The 19,878-nt window shown below is 42.2% G+C and overlaps 1 protein-coding gene across 1 annotated transcript in view; it reads right to left on the bottom strand.

Annotated features, from left to right (window-relative positions):
• nup160 (nucleoporin 160) overlaps positions 1-19,878 on the bottom strand; it is a 110,008-nt gene that overhangs the window by 7,678 nt on the left and 82,452 nt on the right. The window contains exons 23-32 of the mRNA XM_059976364.1: positions 18,738-18,857; positions 16,735-16,830; positions 16,216-16,310; positions 14,506-14,602; positions 14,061-14,166; positions 11,703-11,863; positions 6,089-6,149; positions 3,906-4,022; positions 1,994-2,117; positions 669-770 (exon numbers count right to left, since the gene is read on the bottom strand). Coding sequence (XP_059832347.1) covers positions 669-770; positions 1,994-2,117; positions 3,906-4,022; positions 6,089-6,149; positions 11,703-11,863; positions 14,061-14,166; positions 14,506-14,602; positions 16,216-16,310; positions 16,735-16,830; positions 18,738-18,857 — 1,079 coding nt within the window. The remainder of the gene's footprint in view (positions 1-668; positions 771-1,993; positions 2,118-3,905; positions 4,023-6,088; positions 6,150-11,702; positions 11,864-14,060; positions 14,167-14,505; positions 14,603-16,215; positions 16,311-16,734; positions 16,831-18,737; positions 18,858-19,878) is intronic.

The following is a 19,878-nucleotide window of genomic DNA, read 5'->3' on the forward strand; positions in this document are numbered from 1 at the left end:
GTTAGAGTTGGTGAAAGCAAAAATGGTGGGAACACTCAGCAGGCCAGGGAAGAGAGGCAGAGTCAATGCTTCAGTTCTGATGAACAGTCTCTGACCTGGAACTTTAACTATTTTCAGTCTGCATAGATGCAAACCGATCCAATCAGTATTTCCAACATTTTATGCACTTTAGTTTGTTGATTTTCATTTTTATTTAATTTTCCTTTGCAGATTACCCAATCCAGCTGATTGACTTCAGATCCACAGGAATGTAGTTGACTTTCGTGTCCTTTGGAATTGCTTAGTAAACCACTCCTTTGCAATTAGAAACACACCACTGGTACACCTCACTGTACAGATGTTACAGCCTACTGTCATGACTATTAGAGACAACCAGTAATAATTCATCTTGCCAGCTATTCTAAATGCCATAAATGCACTCATATTTAAATATATATCTTTTTGTTTTTGCATGATTTTAATCTAGTTAATATATGTATACTGCAGTTTATTTATTTTTTCTTCTATATTATGTTTTGCTTTGAACTGCTGCTAAGTTAACAAATTTCACGACACACGCCGTGATAATAAACCCGATTCTGATATCAGGAGCACTGACTTCACTCAAATGGCATGCCACCAGTAGCAACTCCCTTCCCCAGAGATGAACTTCATCCCTTCTATTATACCTGGATTCCTTTGTTGCAATCACAGAAGGCATTTGGTTTGTCTTCAGCCAGTCCCAGGCAGCAGACTGTGCTGCTTCGCCGCTGAACTGCAGTTTAATACATCTGAAAGAGAATGCACATGGTACAACAAACAGATTTACACGTGGAAATGCCAAAAATAATTTCCACTGTTGTCTCGAGACATGCAATGGTAATCAGATAAGGCTTTCTCAAATGACATCAATTCATTCAGCCACAAACACTTTAAACAATCAACAGCCTACAGCTGACCCAGATTGTATATATAAATAATGACATGAGAAGCTCAATACAATAACAGATCAGGACAGTGCCTTATTCAGGCTGTCCCCTGCACTGTACTGATGGAATCGCCAATTCAGTTCCACTTTCCCGCAATAAATCAGATCCTGCTGCATACATCATGTTATATGCATCTCCACAACCACCATTTTCAGCTTGCACAGTTTCCTACCTGTAATAGAGACTCTGCCATACACAGCCCCATACTCACAACCATATTTACTTATTACGCCAGGCCATTTGGCCTGTCAGATCTATGACAGCTCTCACAGAGTGCCCCATCAGCCCTATTCCCCCTCTTCTCATTTCTCTGCAGCTCCAGTTTTTCCCCTCACATGTCCATCAACTCTCCCAACACGTTTGTCACTTGCTCATACAAAGCAGTAACCTACTGCCAACAGTTACCTACCTGCACAGTTTTGAGCTGTGGATAAGAACCAAAGCTCCTGGTGGAAATCCACCCTCATGAGGGCTATGTACAAGCTTCACAAAGACAGCACCAAAGTCAGGATTGTACTTGGTTTACTCTAGCTGTGAGGCAGCGGCAGTAGCTGGTCTGATGAAGGGTCTCCACCCAAAACGTTGACTGTTTACTCTTTTCCGTAGATGCTGCCTGACCTGTTGAGTTCTTCCTACAGGTCTTGCAGCAGTAATTGATGCCTCACTGTATCGTTTCTTGGACTATACTTTGAATATACTAAATGCATAAACTCAGTGATTCAATGAATGGCACCTTTTGTAAAAAGAAAGCTGCAAGTGCGATGGGGACCTTTCACTGAACATACTAACTAAAGTCAGCCATCGGAAGAACCAGCCCTCGAGTCGGAGAGGGAGCAGTTCTCCTCAACTAACCTTTGACTGATGAGAACCCATTAACATGTAGAAAAGACTGCACCCTCCAGGTTTCTATGCTCTGAGTAGCATTGCTCACATCATTGCTCTAGAAAACCTATTGCCACCGGTCTACATGAGGCACCGAGAGGAAGAGTCTGCACAGACTGGCTTACAATTATTCTCACACTTACTTGAAGGCAAGTGCTTCGAAGATGGGGGTGAGTGAGAGTTTGAATGTTTGACACAGGGAGATTGCTGTATCAAAGAGCCCCACTTGGACAAGCAAAGCCACAATTTCCTCTGCTGAGGCATTCCCTGTGGTAAAACAAAGGGTTAAAGAGTGAGGATCCATCAAGCAAGAAACTACATAGATTGATTTACAATTTGTGGATTTGAGTAACATTACGCAGGCTGCAGAGAAATCTTATTCTCGTGACACCTATTGAGCTCTGTTTCAAACATAGTCAATGATTGAACCTCCACTGCTCCCTGGGTAAGATTTGCCACTCTCTGGGTGAAGAGGTTTCTTCTCATCTGTGTTAAATGGTAATACCTTATTTCGACTCTTCAAATGGGACATCATGCTGTCTGTATCTACCCTGTGGAGACCTCTAAAATATAGTAGGGCACAATGAAGTTAATTTTTGTTTGACTGAGTTCTAGAGAATAGCTTCCAATCTAGTAGGCTCTGGAGCTAGTGCTGGACAACAAGTATGTCCATCTTAACAAGGAGTTACTCTCAGTAAGGCTCTATATAATTGTAGGAAGACATCTTTACCCTTGTATTTAGATCCTCATCAATGAAAGCTAATGTACCAGTCGAATTCATGACTCCCTTCCCAATAGCAATGAGCTCATTTAAAGCTTATTCTGATAAAGTCAAAGATCAGCCCTTGCATCTTCATGTTTCAGTGCAGTTTCCTTTCCCTTTTGCCAAAGCAACAGAGGTGTCTTAACCATCTGAATGCTGCTCTGGTTGAGGCTGTGAACTTAGCACGGGTAGAGTGTCACTTAGCCGTGTTCTATCACAATATTGACAATGGCCAGACTCCGTGCACATCGCTGGAAAGGTGGCACTGACTGGCCCACCCCTTGGCTGGTGTGTACTCGTCTTCCTTGTTTGGTCACTAGTGAGCACACTTAAGAGTCCGACAGTGTGTAGGTGGTTTTGGAATCACGTACAGGGTAAATTGGGGTGAGGATGTCAGGTTTCTTTCCTGTTAGCACCAATTCAATAACATAATAGTTACCTTCACTACTTTAAAATTTTAAGGAAGTTTTAATTCACATTCATGGATGCCTGGGTGGGATACAAAGTTGTGTGGCTTTTTAGTCTTAAACACCATCTCCATTCTATCTAATACAGATGATGGAATCTGGAGCAAAACACAATCTGGAGGACCCAGCAGGTCACCTCTTCTGTGGGGAAAAGAATTGTTCACATTTCATTGAAATGCTGCATCAGATCAGTACGGTTCTAGGTGTTAACAAAATAAATGGAAAATGGGGATTGGGCAAAGAAATTACAAGATCACACTCCTGTTGAATGATCGGATTCATCACACTCAGAAATATCTTTTAAAAACAACAATTCATTGTTTTGTTACTGACAGACTTGAATATTAAAGAACAATTCTGCATAACAGAACAATTAAAATATCAAACTGTTTATCTGCTGCATGTGGCAGGTAACATAGTCAAAGACCCACTCAGCCCAAACACTGTTTCTTCTCCAACCACACCCCCCCACCCCCAATCAGGACAAAGATACAATAGCCTAAAAGCACCTACCACCAGGCTCAAGGACAGCTTCCATTCCAGTTATGAGACTATAATACAATAACATAAGCTCTTGTCCTCATTATGGTTTTGTCTGTCTATACTGCACACTGTAACTAATTTTATTCTACAGTTTGTTATTGTTTTCCCTTGTACCATGTCAATATGGATGGCACACAAGTTTTTCACTTGACTTCAATACACGTGACAATAATAAACTGACTTATTTGCAGAATTAGTTAAAAATTATTGCCGTCCCAAAATACAAAGTGTATTGCACAGCAGAAATCATATGAAGTTACTGGGCAGGGTGCCTGGTCTTACCAGCTACTGCTGCAGATGACGGGTCATGCTTCACGAGGTCCAGTCGAGTACGGGCCAACATGTACTCTTTTTCCAAGTCCTTCAACTCCACAATGTCAATCTGACGGCAGACTGCAACTACAGGTCAGATATGTCTGTTAAACAACGTCACAGGCAACTCCATGCATGCTGTCACTTCAGTATTCACAGTACCCATCCCCCACTGCGGCATGCACAAAGCTGCTCCTCCGTCTCACCATGTACACAGTCCACATCAATGTAAATATCCTTCAGTACACAGAACAGAACATGCCCACTCAGTACTTATGAACCAATTTCCTCAGCTGCAAACACAGCACACATCAGTGTAGGCAAAGGGGCTGCTCTTGGAGGATTGTGTCCAGTTTTGCTATGGGAAAGATGTTACTAAACTGGAAAGACAGTACAAAAGATTTAATTTTGCCAGGACTCGAGGGAATGAATTATAGAGAGAAGTTGTGAACAAGTTGTGAAAATATGAAACCACAGCCACAGGGAAGATAAATATCTATTAGCCTCTGCCAGAAAGCTTTAAATGGTAAGGAATCTTTCAGCAGGACAACGAGCCAAAGCACACTGCCAGATGAAAATGGCTCAGTCACAGTCTTGATCTTAACCCTATCAAACATCTCTGGCAAGAACTCAAGGTTGCCACTCCCCAACCATCCTTGCACAGCTTGAGCAATTTTGCAAGGAGGAATGGTTCATCATTGTACAAAGTTAATAAAGACTTATTCAAAAGAACTACTGGCTGTAATAGCTGTGAGAGGAGGTTCAACTAAGTACTGAGTAATTGGGGGCTGAATACTTTTGAACTGCTGGCATTTCAGTTTTTGAATTTTTAGTTTTCCATGCTTTTCAATTTTCCCTTTTTTTGGCTCCTACTGCGGAAAAGAGAGCATGTGATTCACAATTAAAATTCTCAGTTAAATTTATCACAATCCTTCTTGTAGTACTCATTATGTGAACAAAGGGCTAGCGGCTGAGTACTTTTACAAGGCACTGTAATAACTACTTTTAAAACTGTACTTCCCTCAACAATTTCCTCAGAGAGGAAAGGTTTTCAAGGTTACAGCCTTGCTTCCATGCTGTATGACTCAAATCTGCTTTTAGCCGAAGATCAACCCTTCACTGTACATCACCTTGCCACAATTAGAGATTATGGGTGTTGGGGCCATGGAATCTCTCTCATTTAGGATGTGGCTCCTGACAGCTCTGGCTGTGCCACTCAGTTTCCATGTTATTTGCATATCTGAATTTGCCATGGGAAGGAGCACCTCACTAGCAAACCAATGGCTGAAGCGTCCTTGAAATCCTGTGGGAATTGGAAGTGTGGAGGCAGAAAGATTCACATGAGTGATTACAAGTCACCAACTGCACACTGGCCTAATCAGCCCTTATATCACACAGGGCTCCAGTGACAAGAATGCATCTGGGCTCTCAGATTGCTGCAGGGGAAGATTTGGAAATTAGAGAGGACAAGAAAAACACACCAGATCATCCCAGTAGAGAATGGCAGGCCTGGAGTGAATGGATATAATTAGCACTCATCACAAAAAAAAGTTTTGAGAAACTTATGGGACCGATATGAAATAAAATTTCTCAGCACCTGGTAACCTGCATCCCAAGGTTTTAAAGTGGCAGTAATTGAAGCACTGATCTAATAAAAACTTGGCAGACAACTTTTTGTTTCACATGAAGGATGATAGCTATGTGGAAGTGGTTGAGGCAGTTACAACAGAGAGCTGGACAGGTAGATGGAGTGCAAAGGCCTAGAGGATGTAAGATGCATAATTCTGTGCTGACGCAGTTCTCCAAGGCCTCCAGGAAGGAAGCCTGCAATAAACCAAAACTCTGCTCAACTTTGTCAAACACGAAGAAAAAGGACCAAATCAATGCAGTAGATAAACCTCCCACGGCCACAGAGAGGTGTTAGAACCTCAATATTTCAATAAGATAGCAATCAATATAGAGAAATATATTGCAGATATTATACAGAATGGCTAAATACATTCATTGCACATGAAGCAGCCATTTACCACATCAATGTTCAAAAGCTGAAACACTTGCACTTAGAAATATTCAAAAAGTAAATCTTAATGAGTTCTAGCAGCTTTTTATCATTAACAGTAGTGAAAAGAAAACGAGAACGTAGCATGACTCACCTTGTGTGGCAGTGTATTCTCCATCATGGCTCCTCTTTGGCGATGCCCCAGGACGCTCATACTGTTGGTAAGAAGAAAATTTTAGACTGAAGGCCTTAGCTCCAAGGTGCTTCACAGTTACCCTGTCCCCAAGGAATGCAGTGTGTTGACCACAATGTCATCCAGCCCAATCCCAGATTACCAGTGCAATTAACAAACACCCTACCACAATTCACATTTAAATGCATTTCACGACAGGGAATGTGATCCACCAAGTTGGTTGAAACATTTTGCCCACTGCCCCGATACTACAGAGATTAGTGTCACGAAGAGCGTGCAAAAGGTATCATCAAAGATGCTATTTTAACTTAGCTCTCAATAAAGTGCCTCTTTTCATCAATAAAACAGAGCGACTGGGTTGACTACTAACATTATATTGGAAGCCAATCTGAGAAGCAAATCCTCTTAGGAATGTTTGGATAGAGCGGGGGTCGGCAACCCGCGGCTCCGGAGCCACATGTGGCTCTTTTACGCCTGTGCTGCGGCTCCCTGTTGCTTTGGGAAATAATAGGTCAGTATTTAATTAAAATGTATTTTATGTTAGTTTGTTAGTTTTTGAAATGTAATTCTAAATTTGAAGATTATGGTGATCTTGTACAATCTAAATAAGACGTTGTGGCGACCCATTTCCTTACACATCCGAACCGGCTCACAATTAGCCAGCGTTCAGGCTAAGGGAGATAGCCTACGGGGGTTTGTGAGTACGTGTCTTTTGCAGCATCCACGCCCATGGGGGGCGGGTTGAGGGAGGCTTAAAAGCAAGGCTGTTTAGTTCGAATAAAGCTATCTTTGACTGCAGTTTACTGACTGCGTGTAGCACACCGCTACGTGTTTTTATCGCTGGCTGTCCAGAGGGGAGGTGCTGAAACGCTTTGTCGCGTGTCTGGAAGAAGTGAAAACTTTCCTGGGCAGCAAAGGGCTCACCTTTCCTGAGCTGGAACAGCCAGAGTGGCTGGAAAAGCTACACTTCATGGTGGACATGACAGCGCACCTGAACACGCTGAACACAGCTCTTCAACGGGGTAAGGACGTACAGCCCTGCACATGTTGGAGGATGTTTTGGCATTCGAGCGCAAGTTGACAGTGCTTGCCAGAGATTTACAGAAAGGCACATTGTCTCACTTCCCCAATTTGAGAGTTCAAACAAGGTCACGACATGATAAATTCAGAGTATTTACATTCTGCAATCATCGCAATGCAAACATCGTTTGGGAAATGCTTCTGTGAGTTCAGAGAGGAAAAAAACACATTATCCTTCCCGGTCACTCCCCCAAGCATCGATCCATCCCTACTGAATACGACTGCATTGTCAGGTGTGAGTCAACCTTACCAAGTATGATAAATATTTTAATTGCCTATTATTTTACGTATATTCATATGTTTTCATTGTTCAGTGAAATAGTCCTTTTATTTTTCAGGTTGACAGCTGGCTGACGTTATTTTTGGTTTGCTGCTGGCGGCAAATTTAAGTTTGGCGTTTTTCATAAATACAAGAAGGACTCAAATAGACGTTGAGTATTTTACTTAAAAGTAACCTTCAACCCAACGTCTTTTTTTCGGAGTTCAAAATGTTTTTGTTGCATGCAGAAATGTAATTTCGTTTTCTCTGCAGGAGTTCATCAATTTCATAAATGCAACACATTATAGTTTGTTTATACATAGCATAAAGGCAAAACAAAACGTTGTATGCAGTGTTATTTCATTTTAAATGTCAAACGGGTTTTGCGGCTCCCAGTGTTTTCTTTTCTGTGGGAAACTGGTCCAAGTGGCTCTTTCAGTGGTAAAGGTTGCTGACCCCTGGGATAGAGTATTGAGAGAAGGGCAAACCAACATTTAATACCAGCAAGATTAGCTGGATTGAAGATAATAGTATTAGCATATTCTTTTAAAATTACAAGTCTGGGGTGAACCAAAATGGGACTGTTCATGTTCTTAAATCTATTTAAAGGAGTCTGATGCTCTTTCAACACATGGGGTGAGGATGAAGTGGCAATATATTAAACACCACAAACGAGGGGGGGCTCGATACAGCTTGCACAACCTTCACAACCACATTTAAAACTTTGGAATCTCAGGGGTCCAGCGTTCAGCTGATGATCGCAACCACTAAGTAACAACAATTTTAAACAGGTTCCTGGCATTTTGCATATCCTTTAAAATGTCTTGAGGATTTTAAAATTATTTAAACAGAGGAGAACATTGTTGATTACTAAATGCACTAAAATATACTTGAGTGTTAGAAGTTAATTGAAAACATCAAGATAAAAATTTTTGCCATACTGGTCAGCAAGCACAAAAGCCAGTTTAAAGCTGTGAGATCAGATAAAATATGCATTTGGCCTCTCAACCTGCATATTTGCATTCTATTCTTAGTGGCAAGTGCAGCCTGTTCTCATTCTGCATTGTAAACTGTACATCAGGAGGCACAGACAAGCTGACACACTACTTAGCGACGAGTTCTTATGGAATTACTGTCAACAGATTAGTCTGACCATAAGACACTGGAGCAGAATTAGGCCATTCACCCGAGTCTGCTTCGCCATTCGATCACTGATTTACTACCCCACTGTAGGAACCATCCTCTCTATCCCAGCCTTTGAATATTCAATAGATTTCAATGAGATCCCCACCCCTCATTTTTCTAAACTGGAGAGTATAGCCCAGAGTCATCAAATGCTCTTCATATACAAACCCTTTCATACTTGGAATTATTCTTGTGAACCTCCTCTAGATCCTCTCCATTGCCAAACATCCTTTCTTAGTTAAGGGCCCAAAATAATCACAATATTTCAAATTTGCTCTCAAAATTGAATGCTAACATGCACCTGCCTTCCTTACCACCAACTCAATCTGCAAATGAGCCTTTACAGAATCTCTCACAAGGATTCCCTTTGCCCTTTGATTTCTGAATTTGTTCCTGTTTAGAAAGCAGAAAATAGTCTATGCATTTATTCCTTCTATCAAAATGAAAGAATATTCAAATATTCCTTCTATCCTTCTATCACATTTCCCGACACTATATTCCATCTGCCACATATTTGCAAATCCTTAACAACGGGCTCCAACATTTACCCAGCCTCTAAAGGCGCATAATTTTCCTTCTTCTGCTTCCCTCCCTTCTTAAAGAGTGGAGTGGCATTTGCAATTTTCCAGCCCTCCGGAACCATTCCAGAGTCTAGCAATGATCTTTCAAAAATCACGAATGCCTCCACAATCTCTTCAGCTACCACTTTCAGAATGCTGTGGAGCAGATAATCTGGACTGGGTGACTTATATCCCTGCAGATCGTTCAACTTCCCAAGTATCTTCTTAGTAATAGCAATTATGCTCACTTCTGTCCCCGACACTCTTCAATTTCTGGCATATTACTCATGTATTCCACAGTGAAGCCTGACACAAAATATTTAGAGATCCTCTTCCGTTTCCTGTGCCCAATTACTACCTTTCCAGCGGCACTTTCCAATGTTCATTCTTGCCTCTTTTACTCTATATACCTGAAACAAACTATTGGTATTCTCTTTAATATTATCATCTAGCCCAACTTCATGTTTCATATTTGCTCTCCTTAATTGCCTATTGATTTTTTTAAATATAAAATCTTTCCAGTTTCCCACTAATTTTTGCTATATGCCCTCTCTTCTGCTCTTACGCTGTCTTGACTTCCCTTGTCAGCCACAGTTGCCTCATTTCCCCTCTTCAGATTTAGTACAAACTGTTCTTGTACTCTCCAAAAACAAGCTATTGTTGCTCTACTATCATCCTTGCTCATGTCCCCTTCCAATCAATTTTGAACAGTTCATCCTTCATGCCTCTGTAGTTCCCTTTACTCCACTGTAATACTGATACAACTGATTTTAGCTTCCTCTCAAACTGCTGGGTAAATTCCATCATATTATGACCTCTGTCTCCTAAAGGTTCTTTACCTTAAGATCCCTAATCAAATCAGACTCATTACACAACACAGGTCTGGAAATACCTTTTTCTTACTGCATTCAACACAACCTGCTCTAAAAATCCATCTTGTAGGCATTCTGTAAATTCCTTTTCTTGGGATTCAGCATCAACCTGATTTTCCCTAAATCAACATCCACATTGAAATTCCCCATGACCATCGTAACATTGCCCTTTTTACATGCCATTTCTATCTCTCATAATAATTTGTACCCCACATCCTGGCAACTGTTCAGAGGCCTGTATGGAACTCCAATCAGAAATGTATTAAATGTAGTTTCTTAAGTCTAATCACAATTCTACATCTTCTGATCCGACAGTACATCACTTCTTTTTAAGAATTTTTAAAAAGTGAACTAAGCTACCCCACCCCTCTGCCCACCTGCCTGTCCTTTTAATAGGATGTGTATCCTCAGACCTTAAAGTCTGAGCTTTGATTCTCTTTCAGCCATGACTCAGTGAATTTGTTTTATTCTGACAGTGTAGCAGAACTGGTCACAGTGCAAGAACAAAAAGGGATAACATACCTGACAGCTCAAATTTGATTGTAGCTAAGAAATAGACATTTTTAAGTGATAAATTCATACCAAGCATATAAATTTCATTCTAAGATTGATGTCCTTAGTATAAATTTGTCATTTAAAAATGTCCTTATTTCCCCTCCACCATCAGATTCCTGAATGGACAATGAACCCATGTACACTGCCTCAATATTTTACTTTTTTGCTCTTTTTGTATCTCCTATTTAATTTTTAATATATTTCTTATTGTAATTTACAATTTTTATAATGGATTACAATGTACTACTGTCACAAAACAACAAATTTCAAGACATATGTCAGAGATATTAAACTCAACTCTTATTCTGATCCTGAACATTGCTGAGTTGTAAGCAATGGGCTGAGATGCACCAATATGTTGCTGGTGGTTCTGCAGATGACTGCAAGCAGGGAGTGAGCACTTCACTAAAATGCAGTCCCAGATTGGAGCCTGTACATTAGGAACACTTTGGAAGACCAATGTCAACACATGCAACCTCTACTTAACCTTTGAGCATGCCACAGAGCCTTGATAGAGCAAGGTTGTGACATCCATTCTTCAGAGGCATTTAAAAGCAGATCAGTGATGGCAGGGAGCTGCCAAAAGCCTGCCAGAATGAGGACCAGAGAACCTCCTACCCAAAGCTTATTTATGGTTTGTAGGCAGCTGAGGGAGAGGTGCTTGAAAGACACATGGACTCATGGAGCCACAAGAGATTAAGTGCAGTCTTAAAGATAGCACAAGATTCAGCAGATCAAGCATACCAGCCCTATAGCCTCTCAGCCAAGGAGTATCCAGCACTTTGTTTACAAAGTTCACTATGAATTTCCTCACTTTATAACTCATGCCTCTAACAAAGCCCAGAATCTTTAAGATCATCCACCAAGTATGGATCTATGTCTCAATGGGCCACTCATTTTATCTCAACTCCAGGGAGCAGGCATATCTGCTCAATTCACCTGGCACAAGTATTCCAGCTGTCAGCACTTCCAGATGATGAGTGAAGTCACGTTCTCAATAGCTGATTGAGGGGCACTGGACAGAGCCCCAATTATAAGTAGCATGTTGAAGAACATTCTTATACCATGGCTCCAGAAGCTGGCCGCACAATCCAGGCGTACTCTGGTTGGATTTGCCGCAAACAGTTTATCCCCACCAAGTAACAGTGCACTTGCTTCTGAAGACCTTGGAGAGAGCGGACTTCTCGGCCAAGACGCATTCCATATTCGAACATCACTGTCCCAGCTGGGAGATAAGAAAAAAAAAATAATTATCACCAATTGCCTGACAAGGTCAGAGAGGTAAGAGAGGACCCACAGTGGGCAAAGGAAGAAGAGGGAAGGGGATGGGGGAAAATTACCATAAGTTAGACAACAGGAGCACTGGATACAGTAGATCAACCCAACAGATTTGCAAGTGATATTACCTCACCTGGAAGGACTTTGGGGCCTTGAATGGAGATAAGAGAGGAGGGAAACTTAGTTCTTTGAAGGAGAGGGCATCTCTAATGTTCTGGAATTCTGTTGTTCAAACCCAGGCTGTGCACCAATCATTCTGCCTGGGTAAAGACGCAGTATTCCACAGAGGACAATCTTGTTACGTTAAAATGACATTTGTTTAGAAATACAAAATGGTATAGGCCATTTTGTGCTGCCCCAGCACCCCTGATTAACCTTAGCCTAATCATGTGACAATTTACAATGACCAATTAACCTACCCAATAACTCTGAACTGTAGAAGGAAACTAGAACACCTGGGAACTCACGCATTTTGTGGGGAAGATATACTGTACAAAGTCTCCTCATAGAAGATGCCAGAATTGAACTCCAAACTCCAACACCCAAAGCTGCTAGAGTTGCACTAACTGCCACATTACCATGGATTTGAAAATAACTCTAGTAAGCCAGGGCTAATCAAAGTTTCAAAAACATCCAACTTACATTAACTCAGACTAGACAAAGGCACACCAAGTACAATCAATTCTTCAAAATTCACCATTTCTATAGTTGGACGATCCCTCTGTCATAATGGGGAGTCGCACCACAGACTGGTCAATTTACAGCCTGTGTGTTGTACCCTTTCACTCGACATACCTGAATCACCCCCCATATGGCATCAGTCACAGGTAAGACAGAGAAACATGCCAGCACCAAAGCCGATGAGCAAGTTCTACTTCATGCCAAACAAATTGGAAGAAATATCACGAGCAAACAAAACAGTCTGGTTGGAAAACTTCAATGTTCATTGACAAGACTGGCTTAGGTAATGTGACCAAATTGGCTGCTGGTCCGTTAAGGAAAGGTGAAGAAATAATCTTAAACATGACACAGAAAGCCTCAACTGTACCGACAGGCACAAAAACATGCAGTACTTGTGGAAGTGAAGTTCTTTTTCACAATGTGGACATGCTTCATTGCACTATCACCATCCGCATGTTAGAAGGACTAAAAAGCAGAACCATGAGGCGCTGTGTTCTGTCGCAATGTGTAAGCTCATGGCTGCTATTACTTCAAACCAGAGAACCAATGAATGGTGCAAAATCAGTGGGAGTCTGTGTGTCACAGAGTAATATCATCACAAACAAAAGGTGCACTAATGCCATAAGTTAACAGTATAATACTACAGGAGCTTCATATGTGGTGATACCTGGGTGGTGGCAGGGAGTTCAGTAGTTTCACGGCCTGGGGTCAGAAGCCGTTTCCCATCCTAACAGTCCTTGTCCTAATACTATGGTACAGGGTCAAAGAGACTGTTAGACAGATGGCAGGGACCACTTGTTCATATGACAAAAAGCTCAGCTTTGAATAATGCGGGATATTGGACCCTATTGCTGAGACTGAAGCAAGCAGTATTTTGGGGGAGCAAGATGGTGAGTGGGAACAGGGAGAAAGGATGTGGGGTGGATGACCAGCCAACTTTAAGTAGGATGCCAAAGCCCAGAGAGAGTAGACAGTGAGGGACAGAATTGATGTTAGGGAAAGCAGCCTCGGATGAATCCAGACTGAGTGAGGACGTGACCACTCAGCTACACAACACGACAAAGGCAAGGAAAGATCTCAGGTTGCTCGTCAGCTGACAGGGATGGGAAGGCATGAACTGGTCTGATGTCTGAGCTGCTGGGAAGAGAATGACACAGAGACCAGCTGTAGCAGGATTATACAAAAGAACAGGCATGCCGGGGTAGCTATCAATATCTGCAAACCTTTGGAACAAGACCCAAAAGCCTATAGCAATACCAAACTGTACAGTTGAGAGCACATGGTATATCCTATTGCACCATGACATCAAGTAGAGGAATGGGCAAACATTTGTTCTACAATTGACAAACTACACCTATGTGTATTATAATGATTGACTGGGCACTACAAGCGCATTGTAGTGTAATGACCCACCAATGCTAATGCATTGCCAGAAACACCGAGAAAGCAGGCCCAGACTTTACCTTTCCTGAAATTGTGCCGCTGGACATGGAATGCATACAATAACTCATAATAGTTGTGGGTCATAAGGTCCACAGCTCGGGCACGAGATTCGATGATTCCAACCACCTGAAACACAGGAGCAGAGGCAGCATGAAATCTGGAACCAAAGCCGCAGCTGGAGTACAAAAGTGGTTACTTTCAATCCTCGAGCCACCCTCCCATTCATACTTCAGGCCAAAAGAGTTCATCTATTGAACCCTCTGAATATTGGATGCACATAGCATTGGTCCCATCAAATCAAACGTTTTTAACCAAGTAACCTCTGCGTACAAAACTAACATGTACCAACACTAAGATGACTACCTGCACATGGATTTTTCAGTGCAGTGACTGAACGATCGGGATGAGTGTGGAATAATTTGCCACGTGCAGAATTCCTCCCCACCCTCCATGGGCGTTACATACCTCATCGTGAAGGTTGATGTAAGGAAATTCCACCAGATCCTGAAGCTCAGAGCGCTCACACAGAACCACCACCAACTGGCGCAGGCAGTCAAGCTGTCTGGGGGGCGGGGGAAGAGAGGGAGTAAGAACAAAAGAGAGAAAACGAGAGAGGCATTACACACACAATCACAATGTTATAAGAACAATTCAGTCCCCTTCCCAAACTTTTCCGTGCTGCAGTTACATCCTCCATACACTTAACGTTTTCCAGTTACCAATGTGTTCATAATACCATTAATATTTTCTAAATTAAGTCATTGCAACATAAACTTACAAGACACTTGGATATATTGAAAGTTTCCACTGCTAATTTTCTCACTAGGGAGATGGGGTTATATCATTAATGATCAACAAACAATTTGCTGGAGGAACTCAAAAGGCCAAGCAGCATCTGTTGGGGAAGTGTGAGGGTGGGGGGTGCAGATGAGATTAAAAATATCAATGTGGTCCTAATGCATGGTTTCAACTCAAAATGTTAATAATTCCTTGAATCTCCACAGACATTGTTTGGCCCACTGAGTTCTTCCAGCAGATTGCTGTTCCTCCGGATTCCCGCCTCTGCAGTTCCTTTTATCAACATTAATCATCAGTGTGAAGCCTATGGCTGCAAGTAACTGGGCCATTCTCTTTAAAAGGCCTGGGTTTGAACAGGGGCCAAGGCACTGAAAGAGAATGGCAGAGGGGCTGGCAAAGAAACAAATCTCTGAAGTACAATGCAGAAAAGTCCAGGAACTTCTGCTTCAGACATCAATTTGGTAGTTTCAGCCCATGGACACTGCACCTTTCAAAATAAACTGGACAAGTGAGACTCAAATGAGAGACTGACATAAACAGGGAAAGACAAGAGAGACAGGTGTTTAGTAATAAATTTGACATTGTCAGCATATTAGGTGACAGGTCAAGGTCCAGCCTGGACTGATAAGTATTTTATCCAACTATTTTAGCCTGTTTCTTAAATGTGGGACAAAAATATTCAAACAGATAATTTAAATGGGCGTTTGGACACTAAATAAATTGACTCCATTCTAACCAGATCAAGTGGCACACAACATCATCATTACAAGTGGAAGAGATTAGCAGCATTTTTCCAAATGAACTCCTGTATCCTGTAAAGCTGCTGGAGGCAAAGATATACCTAAGGGGGAAATACAAGAACTTTCAAAGGAAATGTGAACATTGTCAGCTGCCTGTTCTGCTACAAAGCAGCAGTGGTCTGGGTTATTTGCACAGACCTAAACGCAGCGACGTACCATGCACAGGACAAGCTCACATCAGTTAGGGGATTGACCAGTGGGAACACAGGAAAAAAAAGAGCCCCATTGTAACAAAAGATGAGGTCACCAGCACTTTAAACCACTCCCCCTCACCCCATCTGAACAGCATAGGAACAAGAGGCTATTCCTCCCTGCGAAGACTCTGCAGCTACCACATCTGTCATTCCTGTTCTAATTTCTGGCCGTGCATGCCAACACAGGGCACCACCCAGTACAACACAGCTGTGCTGGAATGGATCCAGGGTGAGCTCATGGACCAGCCTGCTAATCACCCCCTCTAACAATGCGCACAACACTGAACTCAACATCACACCACAGTGTGCCAGTTTGCCACTCTGAAGGGGATGGGGGCCAGAGGGGCAGAACAATGGTGACATCTCATGGCACAATCTCTCACCTGCTGTTATCCGGATTCTGAGTTAGTGACTCATAAGCCTGATGATTGTGACCTAGGTCCAAATGATGCTTGAAAATCTTTGTCCACAGCATGGCCTGTGTGGAAAAATAGAACATACAGAAATAGAATGCAGCACAAGAAAAGGTCCTTCTGCCCACAATGTCTGTGCTGAACACGATGCTGAATTAAACTGCGCCTCTTCTGCCTGTACATGGTCCATATCCCTCCATTTTATGCATATTCATATGCCCTTCTTAAACACCATTTACCTGCTCCTAGCCCCTGGCACCTACCATTTCTGTATAAAGTAACCTGCCCCACACCACCTCCTCTGATCTTCCCCCTCACCTTACATGTTCACTAGTTCTTGAAATTTTTTACATTTCTACTCTGGCAGGGGGAAAGTGAAACACCAGAGACTCAGAAATAAATCCTTGCTGGAGCTGTATCCCACCACATGTTGAAATAGTAGTCCAATACTTTTAAACAAATTAGAAATGAAACAAAAAAGTCACACACCAGTATCTTCCAGTCATCCCTGGCTTCAGTCACTGCAATTGTCGCTAGCTGCAGAACAAGTTCTGGTAGCCCCATGTCTTCCAGTAAACGCAGCACCTAAGAATAAGCAGCATATAAGATTGGGCTCAAAGTTGAATGTGGTTAATTGAATACATAGAATACATATCCAACTGAATGCAGCAATATGGTTCACTATCGCAGCACTCATGGCAACAGAAGGAAGCAGTTTGTGAAGATGCCATCTGAAATGGGTGGTTAATATTTAGGAACAAGTGCTTGCAGTTTGCGAAACATAACTATTGGAGGAGAGGGTACCAAGTCTAAGCAGAGTGGTCAGGCACCTCAGATCATGCACAAGCTCAGTTTAGAGGCAAAGATTTTGTATTTTCATTAAAGACTAACATTTGCACCTAAAAATGGGGCCTTGATGGGAGTTGGAGGATTATATTTACTATTGCAATGTTTTTATTTTGAAAATTAAACCAAAAGATCAGCAAGACTAAAGGTGCGCTAGATGAAATTTGGATTTTGTTTTCATTGACCTATTCAATTGATTTTTTAAAATAATCTGGCGATGATCTAGTACATCCCTATGACTACAATTGTGTTGGCGTGTGGCCTAGTGGGCAAGGCATCAGACTAGTAACCTGAAGGTCACTGGTTCGAACCTCCACCATGACCATAATTACAAATGTGCTGCAAGAGAAAATACAGAATTTCACTACTACAACTTGAACTGACTGTTCCAAATACTCCCAGCAGCTATTACAAAAAAAGTCAAACAAAAGCACAAATTGAACAAATAGTCTAAATGCTGGGCCATGTAGACAGGAAAGCCAAGGTGTTGAGGTGGATGAGGTTGGACTGTTCTGGCGTTGAGCCGATTTGAAGAGGTTGAGAACGGCTCCTAAGAGCAATTTGCTGGCAGCAGGGCCTGGGTTCCTAGTGCAAGGTTTTGACAATTTAAACGCCAACCCAGACAGGCTCTGGGCTTCTCTCTGCAATGCCAAGGCTGTGAGACTGCCCCCTGGCCGCTGTGCTTCATGTCTGTGAACTTCGTGGTGATTTGCCCCACTAATATGAATGGAATACTAGGCTTTGGGCCCACTCCAGGGACTTGCATCTAGGGACTCAATTTGGTTTGGAGTGCTGCTGCTGTTTGCTTCTATGGTGTATATGATTTTTTTTGGTGTATGTTTTTGTCTTTTTCTCCGTGGCACTGGGGGAAGGGGGTGGGGTGGTTTTTTCTTAATTTGGTTCTTTCGGATTCCTTGCTTTACAACTGCCTGTTAGCAAATAAATCTCAAGGTTATATTATTCTTTGATAATAAATGCACTTTAAGCCTTTGAAAATAGTCAATTTACTTTTCCTGAAGCTCCTAAAAATCCACTTAAGGAGCTAAATATTAAAGAATGGGATAGCAAACCTGATTTTACATGGTCACAGCTCAATTAGATCTGTGCTTCATCCAATCACTCATGAAAGGTGCTTTCTACATTTCAGCCTTCCCATGATATTTAGCAACATTTTTATTTCTTCACTCACCAGAAACTGCTCTTACCAGTTCCCTGAAAAACTCGGAGAAATAAAAATCAGCTGACACTGCTGAAGCAGGCTGCTGGTAAAGAGGGACACGATAGCAGAGGATGGAGGATTCCCAGTTAGAGTCCCAAAGGAACTAGTAAGAGAAAACAATCTTTCATTCTGCTTTCAGTAACTCTTGGCACACTAGGCCCATCAGATGTACCACACAACCACATGGGAAAGAGTGGTATTGAAATTATAGGAGGAGGGAGCAAGAAATGTAAAATCAAAATGGAGGCAGAAAATAATGACTGCTGATCAAAAGCAACTGAAAATCTCAAGTCATCCCATTGATAAACAAAGGCTCACATCTATCCTGTGCTTAAAGTCAGACTCCAGCCCACTTACCCTCAGTACCCAAGTAGCCCTGCCACTGGTGCAAGACTCAAGAGAACCCAAATTACAGTTCAATACACACCTTGTTGTAATACTGCACCCTGGGATTAAAGGCAGCTTCCTCATCCTCCACGCGGATCAGTCTGTCCAGGAACTCTTCCCTCCCCACTGCTGCAGCACCATCACAGAAACACTCCAGAGCCTGGAAAGAAACAGTGGCACTCTCAGGTTGCAAATCCAAGGAATACACAACACCTGACTGGGAGGACAGAAATCTGAACCAGTTCTCATCACCTTGTACCTACCGGTACGGGCTGAAGAGGAAAAACAGGACAGATCGCGATCTCATGTGTCTGCTCATTGGCCTCTCCTCAAGTGGACAGTGGCAAATTCCAGATGTACCACTACTTCACTAGAAGTATCATGGTGCTGCACAGAAGATGCATCAAACAAAAAATGCTATACCAATTATGGTAAAGGCATGGCCAAGAGACTTGGGGGCGGGGGGGGGGGGGGCAGGGGAGAAGGCATTAAGAGGCTTCAGGAAAGGATGCTAGAACTTAATTTTGGCAGTCAAGGGAAAGATTGATGACGCTGGAAAGGGTAACCTCAGAAAAGATAGATTTGGAGTAGAGAAAACTTGAAGGGTTATAGAGATGGGGAAGATGACAAATGACCACCACAACCATAAAGGAGTTTGAAGTGCAGGATATGTAATAAAGATATTGTTTAAGATGAAGTCAGTGCAGGCCAGTGAGGAGAAGGGGTAGGGATGATGTGTGAATGGGATGGACTACAGCAGTTTTAAATAGGAAACCCGGCCAGAAGTTCATCTGAGTAGTTTTATCCAGCGGAAACAAAAGGAGTGAATTAGGGCTTCAGGCACAGGCTAATGATGTAGAAATCTGCAGTGAGGTCAAATGCAGCCTAGATTTAAATAACTGTAAAGGAATAGGAATGAAGGCACGAGCTAGGAACACAGATTGTGACAGGAAAAGGCCATGGTCTCCCTCTATGAGACTGGGAGGAATTTATTTGTTCAATCAGTGCACATATTCAATGTAGAATGAATGGGGGAGGCAAGGACAGGGAAAGGAGACAGCAAACTCCATCTGGACACTACAGCATTCAGCTAGAAATTGACGTGGTCTTCGTATTACTGCCAAGGGGTATTATGTAGATGAGAAAATGGAAGTAAAGACTAGATTACTGTCAGACAGCAG

Source organism: Hypanus sabinus, chromosome 7 (assembly GCF_030144855.1).
Source record: "Hypanus sabinus isolate sHypSab1 chromosome 7, sHypSab1.hap1, whole genome shotgun sequence".
NCBI classification, from domain to species: domain Eukaryota; kingdom Metazoa; phylum Chordata; class Chondrichthyes; order Myliobatiformes; family Dasyatidae; genus Hypanus; species Hypanus sabinus.